At 50.3% G+C, this 22,552-nt stretch overlaps 1 protein-coding gene across 2 annotated transcripts; it reads right to left on the minus strand.

Moving 5' to 3' along the window:
- Positions 1-866: 866 nt before the first annotated feature.
- HNRNPL (heterogeneous nuclear ribonucleoprotein L) lies at positions 867-13,268 on the minus strand. 2 transcript variants are annotated; one of them, XM_079906807.1, is made up of 13 exons: positions 12,963-13,265; positions 10,915-11,033; positions 10,055-10,292; positions 9,837-9,924; positions 8,760-8,854; positions 8,601-8,673; positions 5,228-5,299; positions 4,836-5,116; positions 3,642-3,763; positions 3,150-3,351; positions 2,253-2,310; positions 2,055-2,150; positions 870-1,476 (listed from the first exon to the last, which is right to left on the minus strand). In XM_079906807.1, exons 1-13 carry the CDS (start codon positions 13,221-13,223, stop codon positions 1,418-1,420), a joined length of 1,764 nt encoding a protein of 587 aa, XP_079762933.1. In that variant the 5' UTR covers positions 13,224-13,265; the 3' UTR covers positions 870-1,417. The 2 variants fall into 2 exon arrangements, with proteins under 2 accessions (XP_079762932.1, XP_079762933.1); XM_079906806.1 differs by having other exon boundaries at positions 867-1,476; positions 4,836-5,299; positions 12,963-13,268.
- Positions 13,269-22,552: the final 9,284 nt, after the last annotated feature.

Here is a 22,552-nt window from a genome sequence, read left to right on the forward strand (position 1 = left end):
GGAGACTCATAGCTACTAACATGGGATGAAGACTGGGTGCTGGCAGACAAAATGGGGAAATTTACTTTTTACCCCCCTTGATTAGCTTAAAATAATCCTAGATTTTTACAGCTGCAAGGTGACTGTAGTTTCTGTCTAGAGGTTTGAAGCTTTTCCTGATGAAACTTTGATAAATGCCATCTGACTTCAGTAGATGTTAATGTTTAAAAACTCTACAGGAAATTAGCAAAGTGGGTTTTTTCAAGCGCACACAAGGAACTGGACTTTTTGACCTGCTCCTCTCTGCAGGATCTCTTCCCTCCAGTATGAGTCAAGGTTCTTAAAGGCGGCTCCCTTTCAGGTTATCGTCTGCCCTCCACCCATATGGCCCAGCCCCAACCATAAGCACAAGTTCCCACACACCAAGACTGGGGAATATCTATCAAGTTGCAACTGAATGTATCCTTTAACCCAGCAATTCCACTGCTAGGAATTTACCTCCAGATCAGTATCAAGGAAGTTGGATAACATCTGTATGAAGATGCATAGTAGTACTGTTTGCAGTAGCCAATTGGAAATTACCTTCAGAACGAAGTAAATTATGACATATCCACACAAGATACTGTGTAAGACTGAAGATAATGAGGTTGCCCTCATGTGATATGAGAACATCTTACAGTACAAAGCATTTTCTGTTAAGACACATATGCAAATAGAACTTTCCTTATGGAAAAAGAAAAACTTGTTTTCAAGGGGAGTGGGGAGATGACTTTCACTTTTGAGGTTTCATTTTCCAACCTTAAAGAAAGGCGGGTGTTTACTTTTTAAGATTAAGGCTTTCTTCTTTTTAAAATCTCTTCAATTTAATTTTTTCAACTATTTACTTAAAAAAAAAACTCTTCAACTAGATCCAGCTTGTTTGGGTAGAGCCCATGAAGGATGCCACCAGGTCTCCCAGATTCTCAAGACCCTTCATCACTTCCCAATCTGCAGCTCTGGCCCACACTGCTCCTCAGGGCTGGGTCGGCCCCTCTGGAAGGGCTGCAGCTGTGTCCTGGCCGGCCTGCCCCTCTTCAGAAGACTGTGAGGGAAGTAGACACCCCCAGAATCCCAGAAAGTGCTACGTTTATTTTCCAAACAATTTTATTGAAATGTGCCAAGAGTACACGGACAGCACAAATGTATGAACAGGAAAAAAAAAAAAAATCACATGTACAATAATTTTTAAAAAGTGAAGGTTAATCTTGGGAGATATCAGTTCCCCTTCCCCTCCCCCTTTAGACTTCCAGCGTTTCCATTACGGTTAAGCCTCTACTAACCTAGCATTAAAAAAAAAGGAATACAGGAACATCTGCAAAACAAAACAAACAAAAGAAAAAACCAGCATAAAGGAAAGCAATGTTTTCCTGCTCAGGTGGGACTCTCCATAGGCACCTAATTAGGAGGCGTGCTGAGCGGTGGAGAAACACAACTTCAGGGTGTAAGGGTATGGCCCATCTGCAAAAGAGAGCACAGAGGTGTAACCGGACCCCTCTCTGGATGCTCCCCCCACCCAGAGTCCCCTGGTTTTGCACACACCTCTCATTTTCTGCAATTCAACTGCAAGGGTCAAACTCTTCACTGCCACTTTTGAGACTCAAAAACAAGACTAACACACAAGGCATTTCTCCTCTTCCTTCAATTCCATGGAGGATCCCATTCCCAGCTTTTCAGCTGGCGCACAATAGGCCTGCCCAGGAACTGGGTGGGCAAATTTCACCTGCTGGCTATTACAGCCCCCTTTCCTGGGTACTGAGCCAGCCTCTGATGCACAGAGAATGGCAGCTCCCTGGAGGACAAGCCTGAGCAACGCCCAAGCTGGCAGAGCCGGTGGCAGCAAGCAGCTGGGCTGGCCCTCCCACATGAAACATCAGGCTGCTTCTCCTGGGGACCAGGTCCCACCTGCCTGTGTCAGTGACAATAAGGAAATCCCTGGGGCCCTATCTTGATGGCAGGAAGGATGGCTCTGGCCCGAAGCGAGCCAACCCATTAAGCAACAAGGGGGATGGATGACCGCAGGACCCACAGATACTCACTTGGGTTTTTCATCTGATAATGGTTCAGGAAGCCCAGAGTCTCCAGGGCATCGCTCTTGGACTCCCACTCCAGCAGCCCAGAGGAGCTGCGTTCACCTGATGGGAAAAACAAAGGTTTAAGGCTGACCTGAGCAAAAGCCAGGGAGCTGCCCATCTACAGTCAAGAAATGGGCGAGGAAGGTGGGGCAGTTTACTCACTTTTGCCTGAGAATACTTTCACAGAAGATGGCCGCTTCACTCCCAGCTCATCGCAGATCTGCAACAGAAACAGAAAACAGACTCAAAGGTCTTCCCTGGTGTTTCAGTGGTTAAGACTCCACGCTTCCACTGCAGGGGGCATGGGTCTGATCCCTGGTCAGGGAACTAAGATCCCGCATGCTGCGTGGCCAGAACAAAAACAAAGAACAGACAGACTTAGAAACACAAGGAGTGCCACATGGCGGAACTGAAGCACGCCACAGCTGAACACTTGGACTTTTCGGGACAAGAGTTTCTAAGCTTTTGTCACACGCTCTAAGGTGTCCCTGTAATCCCCCCAAAGGTTGAGAAACACTGCTCTTAGCTATTTTGTTGCCTAAAACCGGGAAACTGCTTTTTAAGTTTCCCATTTTCAGCTGTTATTTGGGTGTGTTCTGGCACTAGGTAAATGTTTGCTAAACCGAATAGCAACACCTCAGGCCACAGTAAGGCCCAAAGTCCAACTCCACAGTCAGACTTCCACCCTTCCCCAAAGCTGCCCCAGTTCCCTGACAGCACCATAATGGGACCCTCCCTTCTAATGTCATCTAGGCCCCAGATGGCCTGACAGTGTGGATGTTTCGAGATTGGACTCCAATCACCAGTCCGTCACCCAGACCGGGAGGAATGTTTCAAGGCAAATGAGCAGCCACTCTGACTTGCCAAAAATACAAGCAGCATGGCGAACTCCACTGCTGCTGGAAGTCTGGTGCCATTCTGAGCCTTTCTTGGTCCCTGCTACATCCCTAGCACCCAACCCAGAGCCCAGCAGAGCAACTCAATAGATATTCGTTAAAATTCAAAAATGAATGGCCTCCTCAGATGGCTACGCTGAAGGACCAAGTCCATGGCACCCACCTCAAAGAAATTCTCCTCAGTCACCTCCAGAGGGGCATTGAAAAAGTGCAGCACATTGCTGGGGTGCTGGATGCGGTTCTTGGCTGCCTGCTCTGGAGTGGAGAACCGATTGTTCCTTGACTCACTGAAGTCTTTGTAACTGCAGGACCCATCTTCTAGCCCGTATGACTGACCGGGCATGATGGCTGGTTGCTTGGAGACACTGCAGGAGGGAAGGGGAGCCCTGTGTCAGACCTCAAGTTGTCCCCCACCTCCTACTGTGGCCTCCTTCCTGTCTGACAGCACTGTATGCCACAGCTGAGGAGAGGCCGACACACTTTCGCCCGCTGTTTCAGAAGAGCATCTGGGAACACACCTGCACGCCCAACTCCAGCCTGGATAAGCACTTGGCTTCTCTGTGCTCCTCTGACCTCTGTCCAGAGTGGGCCCCATTCCCCCTCCCTCCTCTCCTCAGTCCCTCTCCAACCCTCCACGAGGAGCCTGGGTACCTACCAGACATTCAGCTTCTGCCCAAACATGAAGTTGTTATTGAGGTGAGTGATGGCCCGGTCCACAGCATATCCATCAGCCATCTCCACCATGGCGGCCCCTGGCTTGCTTTTCATGAATTTCACCTTGAGGAGAGTAGCCGTGATCAGCACCACCGCCCAGCTGTCAGAGACCCTTCTCCTGTCCCTTCCAAGTCAGTCAGAAGGAAGTCAACTCCTGCTCTGGATCGAGGCTTCCATTTCCTCACTTGTGAGGAGCCAGGAGAACAGAGAAGCATGTCTGGCCCACAGCAAGTGCTCAGCCCAAGTTGGGCAGCAAAGACTAGGCAGTCTTTCCCTAACCTCAGGACCTGACCCATGAGCGGGCCATTTAACAAAGCACAACAGAAAAGCAGGAATGGTGGGAGGAAAAAAGCAGCTATTTCCATCAACAGACATATATACAGATACTGAGTCATGACTATGTGGGTTATGGTCTAAAAACACTAAAAACAGTGTCAGCTCTGAGTCCTGCTTCCACAAAAAGGCATGTGAACCTGGGCAAGTTATCTGCCCCCCATGCTTTTACTTCCCCTGCTTGTCTCACTAAGGATTCTTGTGAGAATGAAACAACTTACAACATTTAAAGCACTTTTAACAGTGGTACAAAAAAACCCGCTTCACACGTTATTAGCTGCTAATATTAATGGGCCAGGCCAGGGGCTGTAAACTCAAAGGCTTCTAGGACCCAGATGGCTTTGACAGAAGAAACGACCTAGTCTGAAGTGGGCAGTCACCAGACAGCCCCAGCCAACTATTATCCCAGGCAAGGCAGGAAGGCTCAGTGTTGCCATATCATCTGAAGTGTTCCAGAAAAAATCCTGACATAATGATCTTTAACTGTGATGGGTAAATTTTATACACCGTAATATTTACGTAATATTAAGTACTAACACTTTCATGTGATAAAGTCTTGTTTTTTTTAAAAAAAAAAACACTGAAAATTAAAAAAAATAAAAAAATAAATCACCCACATAGCATGAGGACCAAATAAAATCCATCTGCAATGTCACCTGATTAAAACTAGTCACCCTCTCTGGACCTGCTTGCTCCTAAACACGCTCCTTCCCTTCTTTGCTCACTGGGGGGCCAAAAGGTCGGGGCCTCCCCTGGGGCTGCCAGGTCTATAAGGAAAGCAGTGGACCTAGCGGAAGCTCACCTTCTCCACGTTGCCATACAAGCAGAAGACATTGAAGACCCGGTCACAGTTCATCTTAGACTGATCCAAGCCATAGACCATGAGCACAGGGCTGTCGGCGTGGGGGCCATACTCGGGTGGTGGGGGAGGGGGTGGGGGGTGCCCATACTGGGGGCCGTAGCGACTTGGGCCCCGGCGGTGACCCCCCACTGGTGGACCCATCCTTCTCCCTTCGTAGTGAGGTGGGGGGGGCCCGTAGCCCTCATCATGGTAATGGCTGTGGTACCCACCGTGGGGCCCTCCTGGGGGGTGGGAAGGAAAGAGAGGGAGGACGGGTGAGAATTTGCGCGTCGGGCGGCGGGCAGGGGCACATGAGCCACGGGAGTCCACGGAGGGGAACCCCCTGCCCTCACCATATTCTGCGGGGTGATCTCCGAGGAGAGGGGGCTGCCTCTGGCGTTTGTTAGGGTTGCTGCCAGGGTCACCTGCAGACAGAGAGAACAGTTAGAACCTAACTTGGAAAAAGAGCTCTCTCTCTCCCTCCTGACTAGAGGCTGATCTCAGCGTCCCTCAGCTCCTGAGGGCCTGGGCAGCGGCCTTTCCTTCCTCACAAGGGTTACTGGGGCTTCCTTCCTGTGGCCGGACCCAGGGTGGGCATGAAGCCCAGGCCTCAAGGGTGGAGCCCACTGTCCCTCCCGCCGCCCACTCCAAGCAGGCTGCTTTCCTTCATCCGTTAAGGATGAAGCCAGGTTCCGGGCCTCTCACCTTCCCGAGCTCCCCCTCTGGGGAAGCTGCAGCCACTATGGAAGCTGATATGGGGGCCGGGAACAGATTTCTAAAATAACTCCCAATGAAGGGAAAGGAGTTAAGAGCCAGAAAATAACACAGAGAAGGGTAGAAAAATAAAATTGGGCCCACAAAGCCCCAAGGGTCTGAGTGCGCTAGGGCCCACTCTCTAGAGAGAAGACTTTCTCGATCTTGGTACCAGTCACCCTCCCCTCTAGTCACATCCACCCCAAGAAGAGGGACTGTAGGAAAGGACAAACAGGGCGACATCAACATCAGTTCAAATGAGCAGTCATGTACAAGGCATCAACAGTCTCAGACAATGGCGCAGTTCCACCCCGCCCCAACCCCAACTGCAGTTCAAAATCGCTACCGTTAACTTAGCACTTGAGTGGCAAACACTGTGCTAAGTACTTTACAAACAGACATCACCGTTTCTTAAATTCCTCACAACAACCCTATGAGGTAGGTACTATTTTAGTCCCGTTTTACAGATAAGGAAAATGAGCACTTAACTTTTAACTGAGCAGTTATAATACACTTTGGCCCAAGGTCACAAAGCAAGTTAGTGGCCAAGCCGGGACTTCAACCCAGGCCTGGTTGACTCCAAAAACCCAGGGCTCGGGAACACTGCCCCTTCCTGCCACCCGGCCTGGGTTTTGTTTTCCAACAGTCATTACAAAGATGGAAAAGGGCTACTTACAGCAGAAGTACAGAGTACAATGTCCATTTGTCACAAAAAACAAATCTGTATTTTCTCTTACCATTGGACGCTTCAACAGTGAGTTAGCACAGTTCTGAAAGATGGCGTCCCATCAAACATACACTGCGACCCTGCATCACATGGTTTTACAGTCATAAATACAAGTTACGGTACACATCCGATACAACTTTTTTTTAAAGAATTGTTTTAAAAGTCAATGTTCTGATTAAATCAAAAATGGCTCACAGATGTTCTGTCCTCAGAAGATATCAGAAAAGTGGAAAATAAAGGTGTATGAAGTGGGTAGTGTCCCTCCATGTTGTCACCTCCTCACATTGTGTGCTGCAGTGCGGTGCTTCTGGCTGTGTAGCGTTCCGTGTGCGTGTCTCCTGGTTATGAGGTGTGCCAGTGGCCCCACTATGCCCGCGCTTTTGGCCTTGGGAGCACTCCCAGTTACCCGCCAGCAGGTAACTGTGTACCTCTGAGCTGTTTGGCTGTTTGGTTTTAGGTCTGTTTTGGTTTTTTTGATTTTTTTGCTGCTGTTGTGGTTTAAGTTTTTGGTTTTTTTTGGTTTCTGATCTCCAGTTGGTGCAGATTATGTTGGCAGCCGATGACTGCAGAAAAAATAAAAATATCAAAACAGAAAAAAAAAAAAAGAAGGCCCTCCCCAAACCAAAGGACTTAAAAAACGAAAAACAAAAAAAACCAAACCCACATGGCGAGGAATGGAGAGGATCCTATTGTCTTGGAGGCCCATGGAATCTACTTCAGTCTATGAAACGTTCTCCGAAAAGAGCGCCGCTGGCTGGCTGGGAGAGCTCTGTTCTCTGTGTTTCCTACTTCTGTGTACATTTTCGGGTTCAAGTTTGCTTGGATTTTGACATTTTTTTAATGTTTAGTAAAAAAGCAGTGTCTGCTGCCATGTTGCGTCTCTTTCTTTGTCTCTGTCTGCCTCTGTGCTTGTAGCTGTTCCTTGGAGCGCGGTGTGGTGTTCTTGATGTAGTGAGCTCAAGTCTGCGGCTGTTTCTGGGGACGTGGTGGAGGCTGCGTGTTCTGTTCTCTCCAGGAAGAGCTAGTGGTTTCTACCCTGTGTGTTGGTGAGCAATGTGCAGAGGCAGAGCCGCTGAAGTCTGGTTCCCGAGGGGGTGGCGAAGCACCTCCCTCACTCCAGGTCACCTCAACAGCTCTCGTTTTTGACCCCCAGCCTGGGGGCGGCCAAAGCTGAGAGGCATCAAAACCAATGCACAGCCAGCCCCTGCCACTAGCCCTTGCCGGTCTGCACATCTTCTATTTATGTTCCTTGGAGAAGAAATGGTTGGTTGCCGTGTTTCTGTTAGCAGTCATGTAATGCCATTGCCCGCTCTGGTACATTCACTCGGTCACCAATTTGTCTCTGACCTCTGGAGGGGGCAGCGAGCCCCACAGCGCCCATTGTGAGGGTCCTGGGGAAGAGTCTAGCCCACCCGGCCCACGGCTTCCCAGCTGCAAGGGCGAACAAGACAGGCCTGCCTAGGAACGGGGGCCTGTGAGATGTCAGCAACCAGCCACCTCCCTCAGCCCATGGCCTAGTCCGACGTATCAGACCAAGACAGAAACAGAGATGGATGGTCTTGCTGAGGGGGCGCCGCTGTTTTTCAAAGGCAAGGCTCCACCTCTCCCTCCTATCCAAGGCAAACCATTCTTGACAGATTCTAGGAACGGGGTTGTCCATTTGGGCCCCCTGCAGAGATGTTGCATTCCCTCTACAAGTGAGGTGAGGCGTGTCCGCCCTGCTCCAATCCAGGGTGTCTCACCTCCACAAGGTCAACTTGCTCAAAGGCTCTGCTGCAAGGGCCTGGGAGCCCTCGTCACATCCCCAATCTGTCCCCCCAGAAGCAGACCCTGTCAAGAGTGGAGAGCAAGAGGACCATTCCTGGCCCAGTGAGAACGGGGTCAGTGACCCTAAGCAGGCTCCTAGAAGAACAGCAGCAGAATCCGTCTGGGAGCTGCTACTGGTTTGTGAGCCACTGCCGTGGCCTGTGCTCAGTGAGGCCCTGCTCCCCACCCCACCCAGGCCTCTGCCTCGACCCTGCATCCTCTGCTGCGTCAAAGGGCCACAAGCAGCAGCTAGGACCTACAGAGGCCCCTCATTCACCCCCTCCCACTGGAGTGTATCTTCCAAGAGCTGATCCCCAAGGCCCTCCCATGTCCACAGGAGCCCAATGGCATTACATAACCCTGAGTCCAGGTCTATGAAGTGCGCTAGTCAAGTGAAGGCAAGGCGGGTATGTTTAAAACAAAGCTGCCGTCAGGATTACCTTGTCCACTGAGATTGGGGTTTGTGTAGTCCCAAGTATCCTGATCATTCTTGAACACGTTTAAGCGTGTAGGCTGCAGGGACAAAAAAAAGCTTGAGGTCAGCCAGGCTCCAGGCTCACCTAGGAAGCTGACAAGGGGCAGCCGTTTCCCAGACCTACCTTCGCATACTCAATCTTCAGAGTGCAACAGCCTGAGTAGATGTCAGCCCCATTGAGTGAGGCCTTGGCCCGCTGGGCACTCTGCACAGAGTCAAATGTGAGTAAAGTTAAGGGAAAGTCCCATCCCAAGAGCTCTCTGAAAAGAGCTTCAAGTTGCACCAGAGAGGGATGAGGACAAGTAGCACCCCAAAGACTGCTCCAAGCGGGCTTCGGGGTTAGTTCACTGCCCATAGCCACCAGCCACTTGTGCAGACACAGCTGGAGTGCTGCCCCAAATGCGCAGACGCGGCCTGAGACCTGTACTCCCCCGCCCCGCCCCACGGCAACAACCTTCTCTGCCAGCCTCACGGGCCAAGTCACCTTCTTCCTCAGCCTCATCTCCCGGCCCCCCCCACTTCTACACGCCTTGACTAAGCCTGAACAATCTCTGAAACGTTAACTAGATTATACTCCTGCCCTGAAAACCCATCAGTGACGTCCCACCACTGCACCCTGACCCAAGTTCACCCCACTGCCCGGGATGCCGTAACTTCTTCCAATGGCCTAAGGAACCCTCTCCCCCTCGTCAGCTACTCTTCAGTTGTCAGGTTGTTTGCTTCCTGCAACGCTAAGCTCCTGCCCACCTGAGGACCTCTGCAGATGTGGTGTCCTCAGCCTGAATATCAGTTCTTCCCTCTTGTATCTCAGGGCACATTCTTCTTTCCCGTCACACTTTAGACCCTGTACTTTCACACTGCACACCACTTGAACGTGTGTGTGTGTGTGTTTTAGGGGCGCCGCCTCTCTGTGCGGTTGAAAATCCATGTATTTAACCCACCACAGATGGCTTAACACTGTCGTATACACTTAGTGAGTGAGACACACCTTAAGTGGACCCACAGAGTCCAAATCTGTGCTGTTCAAGGGCCTATTTAGCTGTGATTGTTTATTAACCATCCCTTCCATGAGACCATGGGCTCTATGAAGGCATCTGGCACATGGCAGGCATTCAGGAGACACGTGCTGATTGAAAAGATGGATTCCTACCAAGCCCTGTGAGCTCCCATCTCAAGGAACACCCATTTCCCAACAAAGGATATTCCACCATAGCCTGGACTCCATTCTTCCGGAAAATGACAATTCTCTGGACAGGACCACAAGGGTTACAGATAGTATAAAGAACATCCTGTAAAAACCAAACACAAGCAAGATGAAGGGACACTGGCAGGTCAGTCTGGCTCATGGGAGAAGACAGGGAGAAAAGGCAGGAGGGAGATTCCACAGAAGCAGCTTAACGAATAACCACTGGCACGCACCGTGGTAATCGAATAGATGGGGTTCAGGATGGTAAAGAGAAGCACACTGTTGACGCTCCTGGAGTCATCCGAGTCCCCGGGGCGGGAGATTTTCTGGCTGGTAGAGTAATTGACAAAAGCTGGGTGGCCCGCGATGTAGATCTGGTTGTCGGCTGCGTAGTTCACGGCATTGCAAGCCCCCAACACATCTTCAAATTCCACCAACGCTTGTCTCTTTTTAGGCATTACCACCACATAACTGGCAAAGAGAACACAGGTTGCAATCCTCTCAGGGGGATGGAGACAAGAGTCAGAGGACGGCCTCAGTTATCTGTGATCTGACTCCTCCCTGGCCTCTGGACTCCGCTGTGCCCGTCATGGTTTCTTGACCTGAACACCCCTTGCTGTAAGTGGCACGACAAGCAGAAGAGCTGTGTGCGGCTTTGGCATCAGCTTCTCTGGGCAGCCTTCCTTCCCAACCCCTCCCTCACCTGATCGAGTCAGATGCCTCCCACAGACGCCTGGGTTTCCCCTATCACAGTGTTGACCACTCTGGGTAGGCAACTGTCTGGGAGGAATAAAGACAGTGGTGTTCACCACTCTATTCCCATTACTCACCATGTGCCAAAATTACAAGGCAGAGAGAGAGAAAAAAAAGGAATGAGAAAAAAAAAAAAAAAGGAAGGAGGAAAAGACACGGAACTTGCTGTAACTTATCCAAGTACAATGGCTAACCCCAGGAGTAATGGAGGTCCAGGACCTAGCTAAAGGAACCTGGACCGAAATGGCCGAATTACTTCTAACCAGAAACCCGGTGACACACAGGACACCAAGGAGTTAACTCAGCTGAATACCCAACCCCTGGCCTCTGAGCTGAGTACCTGATGGGTCCAAACTCCTGCAAGGCCTCCACAAGGTCAGCTTCCACCACGCCGTCAATCAGGCCCCTGATGTGGACAACTGGGGAGGCGGGGGTTTTGTGCGGGTCATCGTAGTTCTCCTGAGAAAGGAAGCAAAAATAAGACTTCATTTTCTGCTGTACAAAATGGTGGATTATTGGCTTCTGTGCCACTGGGGACTCAGACAGATAAAACATTCGAGTGTGTCACCCAGAAAAGACACACAGGGCAGGCAACTAGAGGCAGCAATTCAACCAATCACCCCAAAAGGATTCTGGGCCAGCAGAGCAGAAGGCCTGAGTGTATGGCCACATACCTAATGGCTCTTACTGTAGTTTCTGATGAAGGCAAAATGGAGGACCAGACAAGTCCCAAGTCCCATCTTACAGTCTTCCCAGCACCAGTCTCTTCCCACTGGTCAAAGAAATGTGGGAAAAGAGTGGCTTGGAAAGGGGACTCAATTTTCTGCTGCATTCACCCAAGTTTTTCTGCCCCTCCCCTAGTGGAGGAACCTACGATCACCACACAGCCAAGCACTGCTGCTCCCCACCACTCATCCCCAGGTCCAGCAGGTGCCTCAGACACCGTGGCATCCAGGCCAGTCTTGTCTGCGTCTAGTCTTTACTCTCTCACCAAAATCTGTATTGGAAAATACTACCTAGGTCAGACTAACGAAAAAGACAGTAAAGTCTTTCAAAAGAAGAGAAGATCCAACCTGTACCACTAAAAATCAAGACAGTTCCCTTCCCAGGGGAAGTATCTTTCCACCCACAGACAAAAGTGTCTGGGAATCAAGAAAGAGCAAAGTAACTTTCTCCACCTCTCCTGGGCTCTGGGCCCAGCCTCCCATGTGAGAACCACCAAGCAGAAGCCCATGTAACATGGGCAGAATTGGATTCTATTTCAGGAATGAACCACACAAACCACAGGAGCCACACTCGCCTGAGGGTTACCAGATCAGCGACCTGGAGCTCCACAGTCCTGAGTTCTAATCCCTGCCCCTCCTCAGACTAGCTACAAGACCTAAAGGAATTTACCTCGCCTCTGTAAATGGGGAATAGTAAGCCCATTCCTTACCTCATAGAGGAGTGTTAAGAATTCAATTAAGATACCTTTCAAATGCGTGCAACAAGGCCTGGCATGGTTTAAATGCTAGTAAATCACGGCTACAGAGCACCGCTAAACCGTGGAAAACTCTGCAAATGGCTGAACGAGACAAGGCTTCAGGAACTTCCAAGGAGGAGGGAATGGGCTCCAAGCCAGGAGTAACAACTGGTTGTCTTTTCCGAGCAGGAGACTGAAGAGGCTGAATCCCTTACAAAGTGCCCACCCCTCAAGGAACATTTGGGTTCATCAAACCTACGGCACCCAGTTAACCCTCAGAAAATGTAAGCAAACTTGTGATAACTCGAAAGCTTGGTTCAACTTCCAAACGGCTAAAAAGACCTCTCACAACGCTTTCTTCCGGTTTATAATGCCCACAAAAATGAGGCAGATATTCTGGACTGGGAGAATATCCTCAAAGATATCAATCTCTGTACTGAGACAAACCATGACGCTACAAAGATCAAATAGCGATCAGGCAGAATACCCCACTCAGGCACGGAAAAAAGCTACCGCCCACTCGTTCCCCGCTCACGCGGTGCCCCCGCCCCCAACCACCCACAAGGCCCGGGCAAGAGAAGTGCGCCTGCGCATGGGGTCAGAAAAGAAAATGATAAAGAAAAAATCGGCCCGACCGCGTGCCCGGGCCCCACAAGCCAGCCCGCGGCGCCTGCGCACTGCGCCACCTGCAGCGCGAGCAGTTTCCTCCGCCCCCCCACACCCCGCTCTGTAGAGCGCGCACGCGCAAGCGCCTGTCCTCGCGCAAACCCCGCCGTTTCCCCAACGCCTTCCCCTCCCCCACCCCGTCCACGGCGCGAGGGCCTGGGCGCGTGCGCATAGCCCCCCTCTCCCCAAAATAAATGTTCTCAACGTGAGAATTTTCCTCTCCCTTCCCGGCCGTCTCCGGCTTAGGGCCCTGGCCTCACCCCGCCGCCACCGCCCGCCGCCCCGGCTCCTCCACCGCCGCCGCCGCCTCCATGCTGGTCGCCAGCGTTGTCAGTCTTGAGCCGTTTAGGGGCCCGGCCGCCCTCACTGCCGCCGCCGTAGTAGCGGCCACCGCCGCCTCCGCCGCCCGCCGCCGCCATCTTCACCATCGCTCCGGACCGCCTCCGCTGCTCGTCCGGCTGCTGCCTCTGCTCCAGCCTCCGACGCCGCTTCTCCGCCCGGGGCAGCAGCCTCCGCGACATGGCGGTCCAGAACCCGCCTCCCCCCGCCTCTCATTGGGGGAGGGACACGCCCGTCACCGGCCGCCCCCACCCGATAGGGGGAGCCAGTGGTCCCGCCGCTGGGGGAGGGGAAGCCTCCATACGCCTTGCTCAACGATTGGGTAAAGCTCACGCCGTTCTGCAGGAGTGCCCGCCCTTGTTTGTCTGGGACACTCCTTATAGGCGAGCGCTTTCTGCCAGTCATTTCTCCGACCCCGCCGCCTTAAAATAAACTCCAACTTGATTGGTCAGATTTCTGATACCGCCTGGCCTCGTTAGGAGCACCTGATAGGAGCGGCGCTCCCCACTCTCCCCCAAAGCCCCGCCTCCTTCCCACTTTCATTGGTCTTCTCGCTAATCCATCAAACCGAAAGCCCTTAGTCTTACGTCACAGCGACTACCTTCCCGCGCCTCTCCGCAAGGAACCAAGGAGGCCCCTCCCCTTTGCCTCTCTCCACTGGCTACTGCAGGTGTCCATCTTCTGCAAGACGCCCGATTAGTCAGTTGAGAGTGGAAAGAGTCCTCTCACCAGACGGTAGGACCACTGGTGGCCCTTGATTGGGTGAAAAAGGAGAGCCCATCCCTGACCCGTAGGCGCTCTTTGGCGCAGTCTAGGAAAGGATCGGAGGAGAGGACGCATGCGCGAATCGCTTTCAGGCGCCTCTGGAGGCGGGGCGACCCTCTAAAGGAGGGAAGGCCTGAAGTATCCTGGGTCTTTATTTACTGCTGTAAGCAGCCCCGCAAGGGCAAACTAAGTTAGAAGGGCAACTGCCAGTGCAGCTCTGTCTCCATCACTATATTCTATTCCTCTCCATCTCTAACCTTCACAACGCCAGTGAAAAATTTTTTGAACCCAATCTGACCCTTTCCTTCAGTATAAAACCATTTGCTATTGCCGACTATCTTATGACCCAGTCCAGTTCTCCGGCGTCCTTTCACCACTCTACCACTAAATTCAACCACAAATAACTCCTTTCAGTTTGCAGAAAGGGAAGGATCTTTCGCGCACCTCTGGATCTTTGGCCCGAGCAGGCCCTTCCAACTAGAACACTTTCTCCGCTATTCCTCCTGCCAGAGCTAAAGAATAAATTTCTCTTGTTCGTGCTCTGCTCACTCGGAGAAGCGTTCCTTGTCCCTACCAGCCCAGACCCTCGGCTTCCCCCATAATAACCCCTGATCGCTCAGGCCAATGGTTCTTACGCGACAGCCCTTACTACTCTGGGTCGTCACAATTTGGTGGCTTTTTCCGTAGCATTGAAGTGCTTGTGTGAGCAAGGGAGCGGTGGTCTCTGCCTCGGCCTTAGTGAAGCTGGCCACCCTACCAAGCGCCAGGTACAGCACCCGGCACAGTGCCAGCACTCTGCAAAGGGGAGTAGTTAGGGTATTCTAAGCGTCTGGCGGGCCTTGTTTCCTCCGAGGCGGGTAGGGCCACCCCGCAGAGTACACCTTCCCAAGTCTAAGGTGCAACGACGCCCAACAGCCGGAACCTGGGGGCGGGGCTGGGGGGTGACCTAGGATCCCGCCCTAAGGGCTTTAACCTTATGGGGCTGCCTGCTGGCGGAGGAGGGGGGAGAGGAGGAGGGGACGCTGCTCTTAGAAAGCGAGGAGACAGACGTGGTAAATGCGGGGACGCCCACCAAAGATGCTCTGGAACCTTTCCACTCGGGTGAAAGGGGGTTCCCGAAATAGGGGTCCTAGTGGAAACTAAGTTTGAAATGGGGTCAGTGGCACTAAGGGAGTGGGACCGTCCTGGTAGGTCCGCGGGTTTGAGGAGATACGAAAGTTGGAGTGGGCTGGTGGAGATGTAAATCAGCTCCCAATCACCCCGAAAAGATCCGAAAGAGCCGGCCGAACGGAGATGGGGGACGGCGCAGCGCCTCCAACACGTGATCAGTGCGACGGAATTAAGGCGGTGCGGCTCCGACTGAAGGGCGGGGTCGCGAGGTCCAGACGTCAGAGGAATGCGGTGGGGGGAGGGGGAGAGAGGGGCCCCTCCCCTCCCCGCCCCCGCGCCGGGCCCGGACGCCCCTCGCGCCGGCGCGCGCCGACGGGACGCGACGGAACCGTCCCACGCGCGGCAAGTTCCAGGCAGCTTGGCCGCCCGAGCGCGCCCACGGCTGGCGACCGGGCTGCCGCGTTATCTGCACACCCGCGCTCCCGGCCTCCGCCCCTCCCCCACCCCTTGCACACGGGCCGTGGTCGCGGGCCCCGGGCGGCGCCTCCCTGGGATCCCCCCTCACTCCTCCCTGACCCCTCGCCCCCAGCCCCTACCAGTTCGGCGGCGAGCCTGGCCGGCCGTCCGAGATCGAAAAGAGAGCAGACACTGGGAAGTTTTGGGGGAGGGAGGGGCGGGACTTAAAGGGACCACGACCTCTTTCCAGCCCGGGGGAAAAAAAAAATGGGGGGGTAGAGGGGGGAGATCGAGAGTTGCTCTGCGGTTGAATGGAGGAAACAACGCAAAAAAGGAACGGGAAGACTCCGCGTCCCTTTTCCCCAAACATCCCCAGCCCCTCAATACCCGCCCCCCATCCCTCACAGAAAGTCGCACAGTTGTTTGGGAATCACGCCTCATTCCTCCTGGTCAGCCAAGTGTTCTGTTGGTTGAGGTAAATGTTGCGGTGCACATTGTACAGACGGGGAAATGGGCTCAGGGGACGCTAGCGACCTACCCGGGATCCCACCGCTTGTAAGTGGCATATAGCAGGATTTGTCTGCCACCAAAGACACATAACCAGTGCACTGCAGTGCCTGTTACGGTGATGGGGTCTGCAATATCCCTTGGAGGTTAAGAGCATGAGTCCTGGGGTCAGACTGCCAGCGTTCAAACATGGACGGTGCACCTACTTACTCTGTGGCTTTGGAAAAGTGATTTAGCATTCTGGGGCCTCTGTTTCCTCATCCGGTAGGAGGTTGGTAATAGCACCTGCAACACTGGGTGGTCTTGAGAAGTGCTGAGAATGTCTGGAAGCAGAGGGAATCTCAGGTCCACCTCCATTTCAGAAATTGAGGCTCAGAGAGGGGAAAGACCAACTGAAATTCACCACAGCTGGGCAGCATGTGAAAGAACAAGTCCTCCCCTCCTTAGGTCCCGAACTGCGTAATCCAACCCTTGTGGGCCCATCCAAATCCATGCCTAACCCTTTCCACTTGTCCTCTACATGGCACAAACACTGGTTCTCCTTCTGTTCATCAGATACCCAGAGCTCATTCCTGACTCTGCACTGGCTGTTCCCTCTGTCTAAAACACCCTTCTCCCAGATCTTTGCTCCTCATTTGAGAGGCCTTGGCTCAAATGTCACCTCCTGAGCACCCCAGCCTAGTTAGTCGCCATACACAGTTATAATCATGGCTTCCCATTTATCTCCCTCTTTGCTCTTATTGCCATGTGAAAACAACCAGTTATTTAATTTTTGTCTCCTCACTAGAATCTGGGCTCTTTGGGGGCCAAAAGTGGGTATGTTTTCACCCCTCTAAGGACCTACCCTGGGGTCATTCACTCATTCATCAGATGTTTATTGAACTAACACTCTTTGGGGCATCTGGGATAAAAATGGTGAACCAGATAGGAAAAAATTCCCTCCTTCCAGGGGTTCCATTCTAGTGAAAGATGCACAATACATCAGTAAAATATGTATCAGAGGTGATAACTGCTATGAAGATAATAAAACAGGGAAGGAGGCTGAGGAGTACATGAGGGCAGTTTGCTCAAAAGGGTATTCAGGTGAAGCCTCACTGAGAAGGTGACATTTTAGCAAAGGTCTGAATAGGAGAGAGAGGAAGTCATGTGGATACTGGGGGAAGAGCATTCCAAGCAGAAGGAACATCCAGTGCAAAGGCCCTGTGGTGAAATGTGCCTAGTGTGTTCCAGGAATTGCTAGAGACCTTTGTGGCTGGAGTAGAGGAAGGGAGGAGTAAATGGTAAGTGATGACATCAGAAAAGGGGGAGAGGGCAGTCTGTGAGGGTCCTCCTGGGCCATGGGGAGGGGAGGACTTTGACTTTTACTCTGAGGTGAGGCCACAGGAGGGTTCCGAGCAGGTAAGGGCCCTGATCTGGCTCAGGTGTTCACAGGAGCCCTGTGGCTGCATGCTGTGGGTGTGGGAAACAGACTGTGGGAGGTGGGGTGGGAGCAGGAAGACAGGAGGCTAATTCAATGGGAATGAGCTGGAGAAGGTGGACGGGGTCAGGATGGGGGCCGTGGAGGGATTGAAGTGAGCAGGTTATGGATCTGTTTTGAAAGTAGAGCCCAGAGGATGGGCTGAGGGGTCAAAACTCCTCATGATTCAAAACCACCCCAACTGCAGGGCTCATAGTGGTGGCCAACCTCCCCAGCTCCTTTTGGTCCTCTATCCACTATGAGATGCTTCTTTTTTAAGGAGCATCTCTTCTCCCTCTCTCTTTGACACAGGCCTGTTCCATGGCATCCCAGGACCCGCCATCCACATCAGTGTCGCGAGTGTGCATAACTGCTCTCAAACACCTACAGCAAGCCCATCCAGGTGGAGGTGGGGATTCCCTTGGCTTGTAGCCTTTTGAAAAAACACTTTTTAAAAAAACAATAATTTTTTTAAAAAATTATAGTTGATGTACAGTATTATGTGTCCCTCCCATGATCACACCTAGACCTTGTCTCAATTACCACAGCCTCTTTAGAACCTCAGTTTCATGCATCTTGCGCTTTCCCGGTCACCTGTCTTTCTAGTTCACTCCCTTCAGAAGCTCAACTCCGATAATCCATTAGCCCTACCATGTTTCCATGACCCCTCCACCCCCTCATACCTTCACACAGATTAAATTCCTTGACAAACCACTATAATCGCCCCCTTACGCACATTCTCTACACACTTCCCCCTCTCCACCCTACTCATCTGGCAAAACCACAATCCTTGTTAAATCTAAGATTCCATCTATCGCATGCCTGCATCTGTGCAGATGAATGTGGATGGAAAAAAATACACAATCATGCTAACTGCTCTCGCCTTAAATTCATACCCACCGACTTGGAATGCTGCCTAACGAATCTTGCCTCTGCCCCTGGTCCCTTGACTCTCCCAGATGATGTATCAGATCTTCTCCTCAAACCTCTCTAACAGCGTCTTCCTCGTCACTCTCAGCAGTGACTTTCTCCCTGCTTCCTGGGAGAACTACAGCCACCCTCCCCCCATATCCACTCTCCTCCTGCCTACTTGTGAGTGGGGTAGCTAGCCATGTTCCCATCTGCTGGGCTTCTTTTTTTTCCTATGCCTATTCTCATTTTTTCCTTCCCTAGTCAAGAAATTGGTCCCCTGTGGGCTCAGGGTTTCAGGAGAGAAATGTGACAGGCCCCAAAGCAGAAATAGGCCAGCTTTCTTTTCTTTTCTTTTTTTAAAGCCTCTTCAGGGCTCCAAGCAGAAATATCTTCATGGTCTATTGGGCCTCAGATTGAAAACTCAGATGCCTTTAGGGGTCAATGGGTGAAGCCATTGTGGTAGAGGAAAAGTTCTCAGTTGCATCACACAGTTGTGACTTATTTTTCCCCAAGCTTTATTGAGATATGCCTGACATTCAAGAAACCATACATATTTAAAGAATACGGTTGATGAGTTTTGACTTACGTATAAACCTGTGAAACCGCCACCACAATCAAGTAATGACCAAAAGAAACAAGGACACCTACTGTATAGCACAAGGAACTATACTCAATATTTCATAATAACCTATATGAGAAAAGAATCTGAAAAAAAATATAGATAGATAGATATAGATATATATGAATCGCTGTGCTGTACACCTGAAACTAACACAACATTGTAAATCAACTATACTTCAATAAAAAATTAATTAATTTAAAAAAATTTAAGAAGAGAATCTGAAAAAGAATATATAACAGAATCACTGTGCTGTACACCTGAAACTAACATGATGTTGTAAATCAACTATACTTCAATTTAAAAAATAAAAAGAGGGGACTTCCCTGGCAGTCCAGTGGTTAAGACTCTGTGCTTCCATTGCAAGCGTGCGCAGGTTTGATCCGTGGTCAGGGAACTAAGATCCCTAGGGACACGGGTTCAATCCCTGGTCCGGGAAGATCCCACATGCCGCGGAGCAACCAAGCTCGTGCGCCACAACTACTGAGCCTGCGTTCTAGAGCCCGCGAGCCACAACTAGTGAGCCCGTGTGCCACAGCTACTGAAGCCCGCGCCTAGAGCCCATGCTCCACAACAAGAGAAGCCACTGCCATGAGAAGCCCGTGCACTGCAATAAAGAGTAGCCCCCGCTCGCTGCAACTAGAAGAAGCCCGCAATGAAGACCCAACGCAGCCAAAAATAAATTACAAATAAAATAAATTAATTTTTAAAAAATTTAAAAATTAAAAAAATAAAAAGAGGGGACTTCCCTGGCAGTCCAGTGGTTAAGACTTCGTGCTTCCATTGCAAGGGTGCGCAGGTTTGATCCCTGGTCAGGGAACTAAGATCCTGCAAGCCACACAGTGCGGCCCCCCAAAAAATTCTTTTTAATTAAAATAAATAAATACATTTAAAAAAGAAGAATGAATGGCTTAACCATGAAAAAAATAAAAATTTAAAAATAAATAAATAAAATATAAATTCTCAGGAACATCAAAAAAAAAAGAAGATAATGACTAAAAAGGTAATGAATATATCCATCATCTCCAAATTTCCCCCTGCCTCTTGATAAACGCTTCATCCCTCACCCCTCCACACACACATCCCCAGACAACCACTAATCTACTTTCTATCACCGTTGGTTAGTTTGCATTTTCTAGAATGGAATTATATAGTATGTACTCTCATGTCTGGCTTTTTTCATTCAATATAATTATTTTGAGATTCATACATGTTTAACAATAATTCATCCTTTTTATTTCTTTTTTTTTCCTTTCTTTTTCTTTTTTTTTTTTTTTTTTTGCAGTACGCGGGCCTCTCACTGTTGTGGCCTCTCCCGTTGCGGAGCACAGGCTCCGGACTCGCAGGCTCAGCGGCCATGGCTCACGGGCCCAGCCACTCTGCGGCATGTGGGATCTTCCCAGACCGGGGCACGAACCCGTGTCCCCTGCATCGGCAGGCAGACTCTCAACCACTGCGCCACCAGGGAAGCCCATTCATTTTATTTCTGAGTGCTGTTCCATTGTGTGGAATAGTTTATTTATCAAGTCACCACAATTTGTTTATCAAGTCACCCACTGATGGACGTTTGTGTTGTTTGCATTTTTTGGCAATTATACAAATAAAGGTGCTATGAACATCAATGTACACGTGTTTGTGTGGATATGTTTTCATTTTTTTAGTGTATATACCTAGGAGTGGAATGTCTGGATCATGTGGTAGGTATATATTTAACTTTTAAAGAAAAGTTATTTTCCAAAGTAGTTGTACCACGGTGTCCAACTACTATTACTATTAACAACAACAACAATAAAAACTGGCTGAAAATTTAGTATTTATTTTAATTCATTTATTCCTTCATTTGACAAATATTTACTGAGTACTGCTTTGTGCCGGACCCTGTTCTAGGCACTGGGGATTCAGCAGTGAACAAGGCACACAAAATTCCCACCCTCGGGGAGATGATGTTTGACTTATCCTCTCTCAGCCCAGATGATTTGGTTTTCTAGGTTGGGGCCACACACGTGCTGAGGAGCCAGATGGCCTGGTCCAAATCCTGGCTCTGCCATTTCCTAGCTATGTGGCCTTGGCAAGACCCCTTATCTCTGAGTCTTATTCTGTTAAAAGGGGGTGCTGATAATACAATCTTTACCTCCTAAGGTTGTGGCATTGTTGGTTTGCAAACTGGCCCCTGTACACAGAAGGCAAGGAGAGACCCAAGAAAGAGGCATGTCCAGATTGGTAGATGGCAGGTTTAAGAAGCAAGGGAAAGTTCATACGAACTTTTTTCATATCTTGGGCAGCCACAAGATAAGTAGATCTCCTTACCCACCTGCCAGAATCTTCAGAGTTTATATACAGAGGCCTTAACTGGGCTCAGTCACACATACCGTCGAGATGGTCTCAACAAAACCCTTCTCTCCCAAGGCTGTGTCTTTGGAACAGCTCCCACTGTGGGAAGAGTGGGCAGCGTACATTCCAAGGACAGGGGAGCGGGTGAGGAGACTCTGACTGCCCGGGCCCAGCTCTCAGGTCAACTGGCAGTCACGTGTGTCCTCTTGATGACCTCCGCCAACAGGCATACAAGCCACTAAGCATTAGCTATTATCTGTGCTGGGGGGTGGGGGGAGCCAGAGAATAAACAGGCAAAACATACATTGTCCCTTAATGAGCGTGAAATAGTGGCTTATAGTGGCTTTGATTTGCATTTCCCTAATTATTAGTGACGTTTATTATCTTTTCATGTGCCTATCAGCCACTTGCATATCTTTTTTGGAGAAATATCTATTTAAGTCCTTTGCTCATTTAAAAATTGGATTGTAGGGAATTCCCTGGCAGTCCAGTGGTTAGGATCTCTGTGCTTCCACTGCCCAGGGGAGAGCTGGGGGCACCGGGCCCGGGTTCGATCCCTGGTCGGGAAACTAAGATCCCGCAAGCCATGCAGCGTGGCCAATAAATAAATAAACAAACAAACAAATAAAATTGGATTTTTGTGGGGTTTTTGCTGAGTTTTAGGAATTCTATACGTATTCTGGATATTGACCCTTTATGATTTGCAGATATTTTCTCCCATTCCGTGGGTTGATGTAACACTCTGTTGATTGTTTCCTTTCATGCACACTTTTGAATTTTGATGTAGTCCAATTAACTTTTTTTTGTTGTTGCCCCTTCTTTTGGCATCCCACCCAAGAAATTATTGCCAAATCCAATATCATGAAGCTTTTCCCCTATGTTTTCTTCTAAGAGTTTTATAGTTTTGACATTTAGGTCTTTGATCCATTTTAGGTTAATCTTTATATAGGGTGTTAGATAAGGGTCCAACATCATTCTTTTTTGCACGTGGATATCCATCCAGTTTCCCCACTACCATTCGTTGAAAAGACCGTCCTTTCCCCATTGAATGATATGGACACCCTTGTCGAAAATCATTTGACCATACGTGCCAGGGTTTATTTCTAGAATTTGCATTTTTAACAAGTTGCTGTTGAAAACCATTGATATATAGTATCAGATTGTTGCAGGAAGGGGGACCCCTTCCAGGGCCCAAGAGAGGGCTCTTGTCTAATACTCAGAAATGAATTGTCCGAGGAGAAATACACGCTGCAAAGCAAAAGACTTTATTGGAGAGGGGCATCCGGGTGGAGAGCAGCAGGGTTAGGGAACCCAGGAGAACTGCTCTGCCGCGTGGCTCACAGTCTCTGGTTTTA

This window comes from Stenella coeruleoalba, assembly GCF_951394435.1.
Source record: "Stenella coeruleoalba genome assembly, chromosome: 20".
NCBI lineage: Eukaryota > Metazoa > Chordata > Mammalia > Artiodactyla > Delphinidae > Stenella > Stenella coeruleoalba.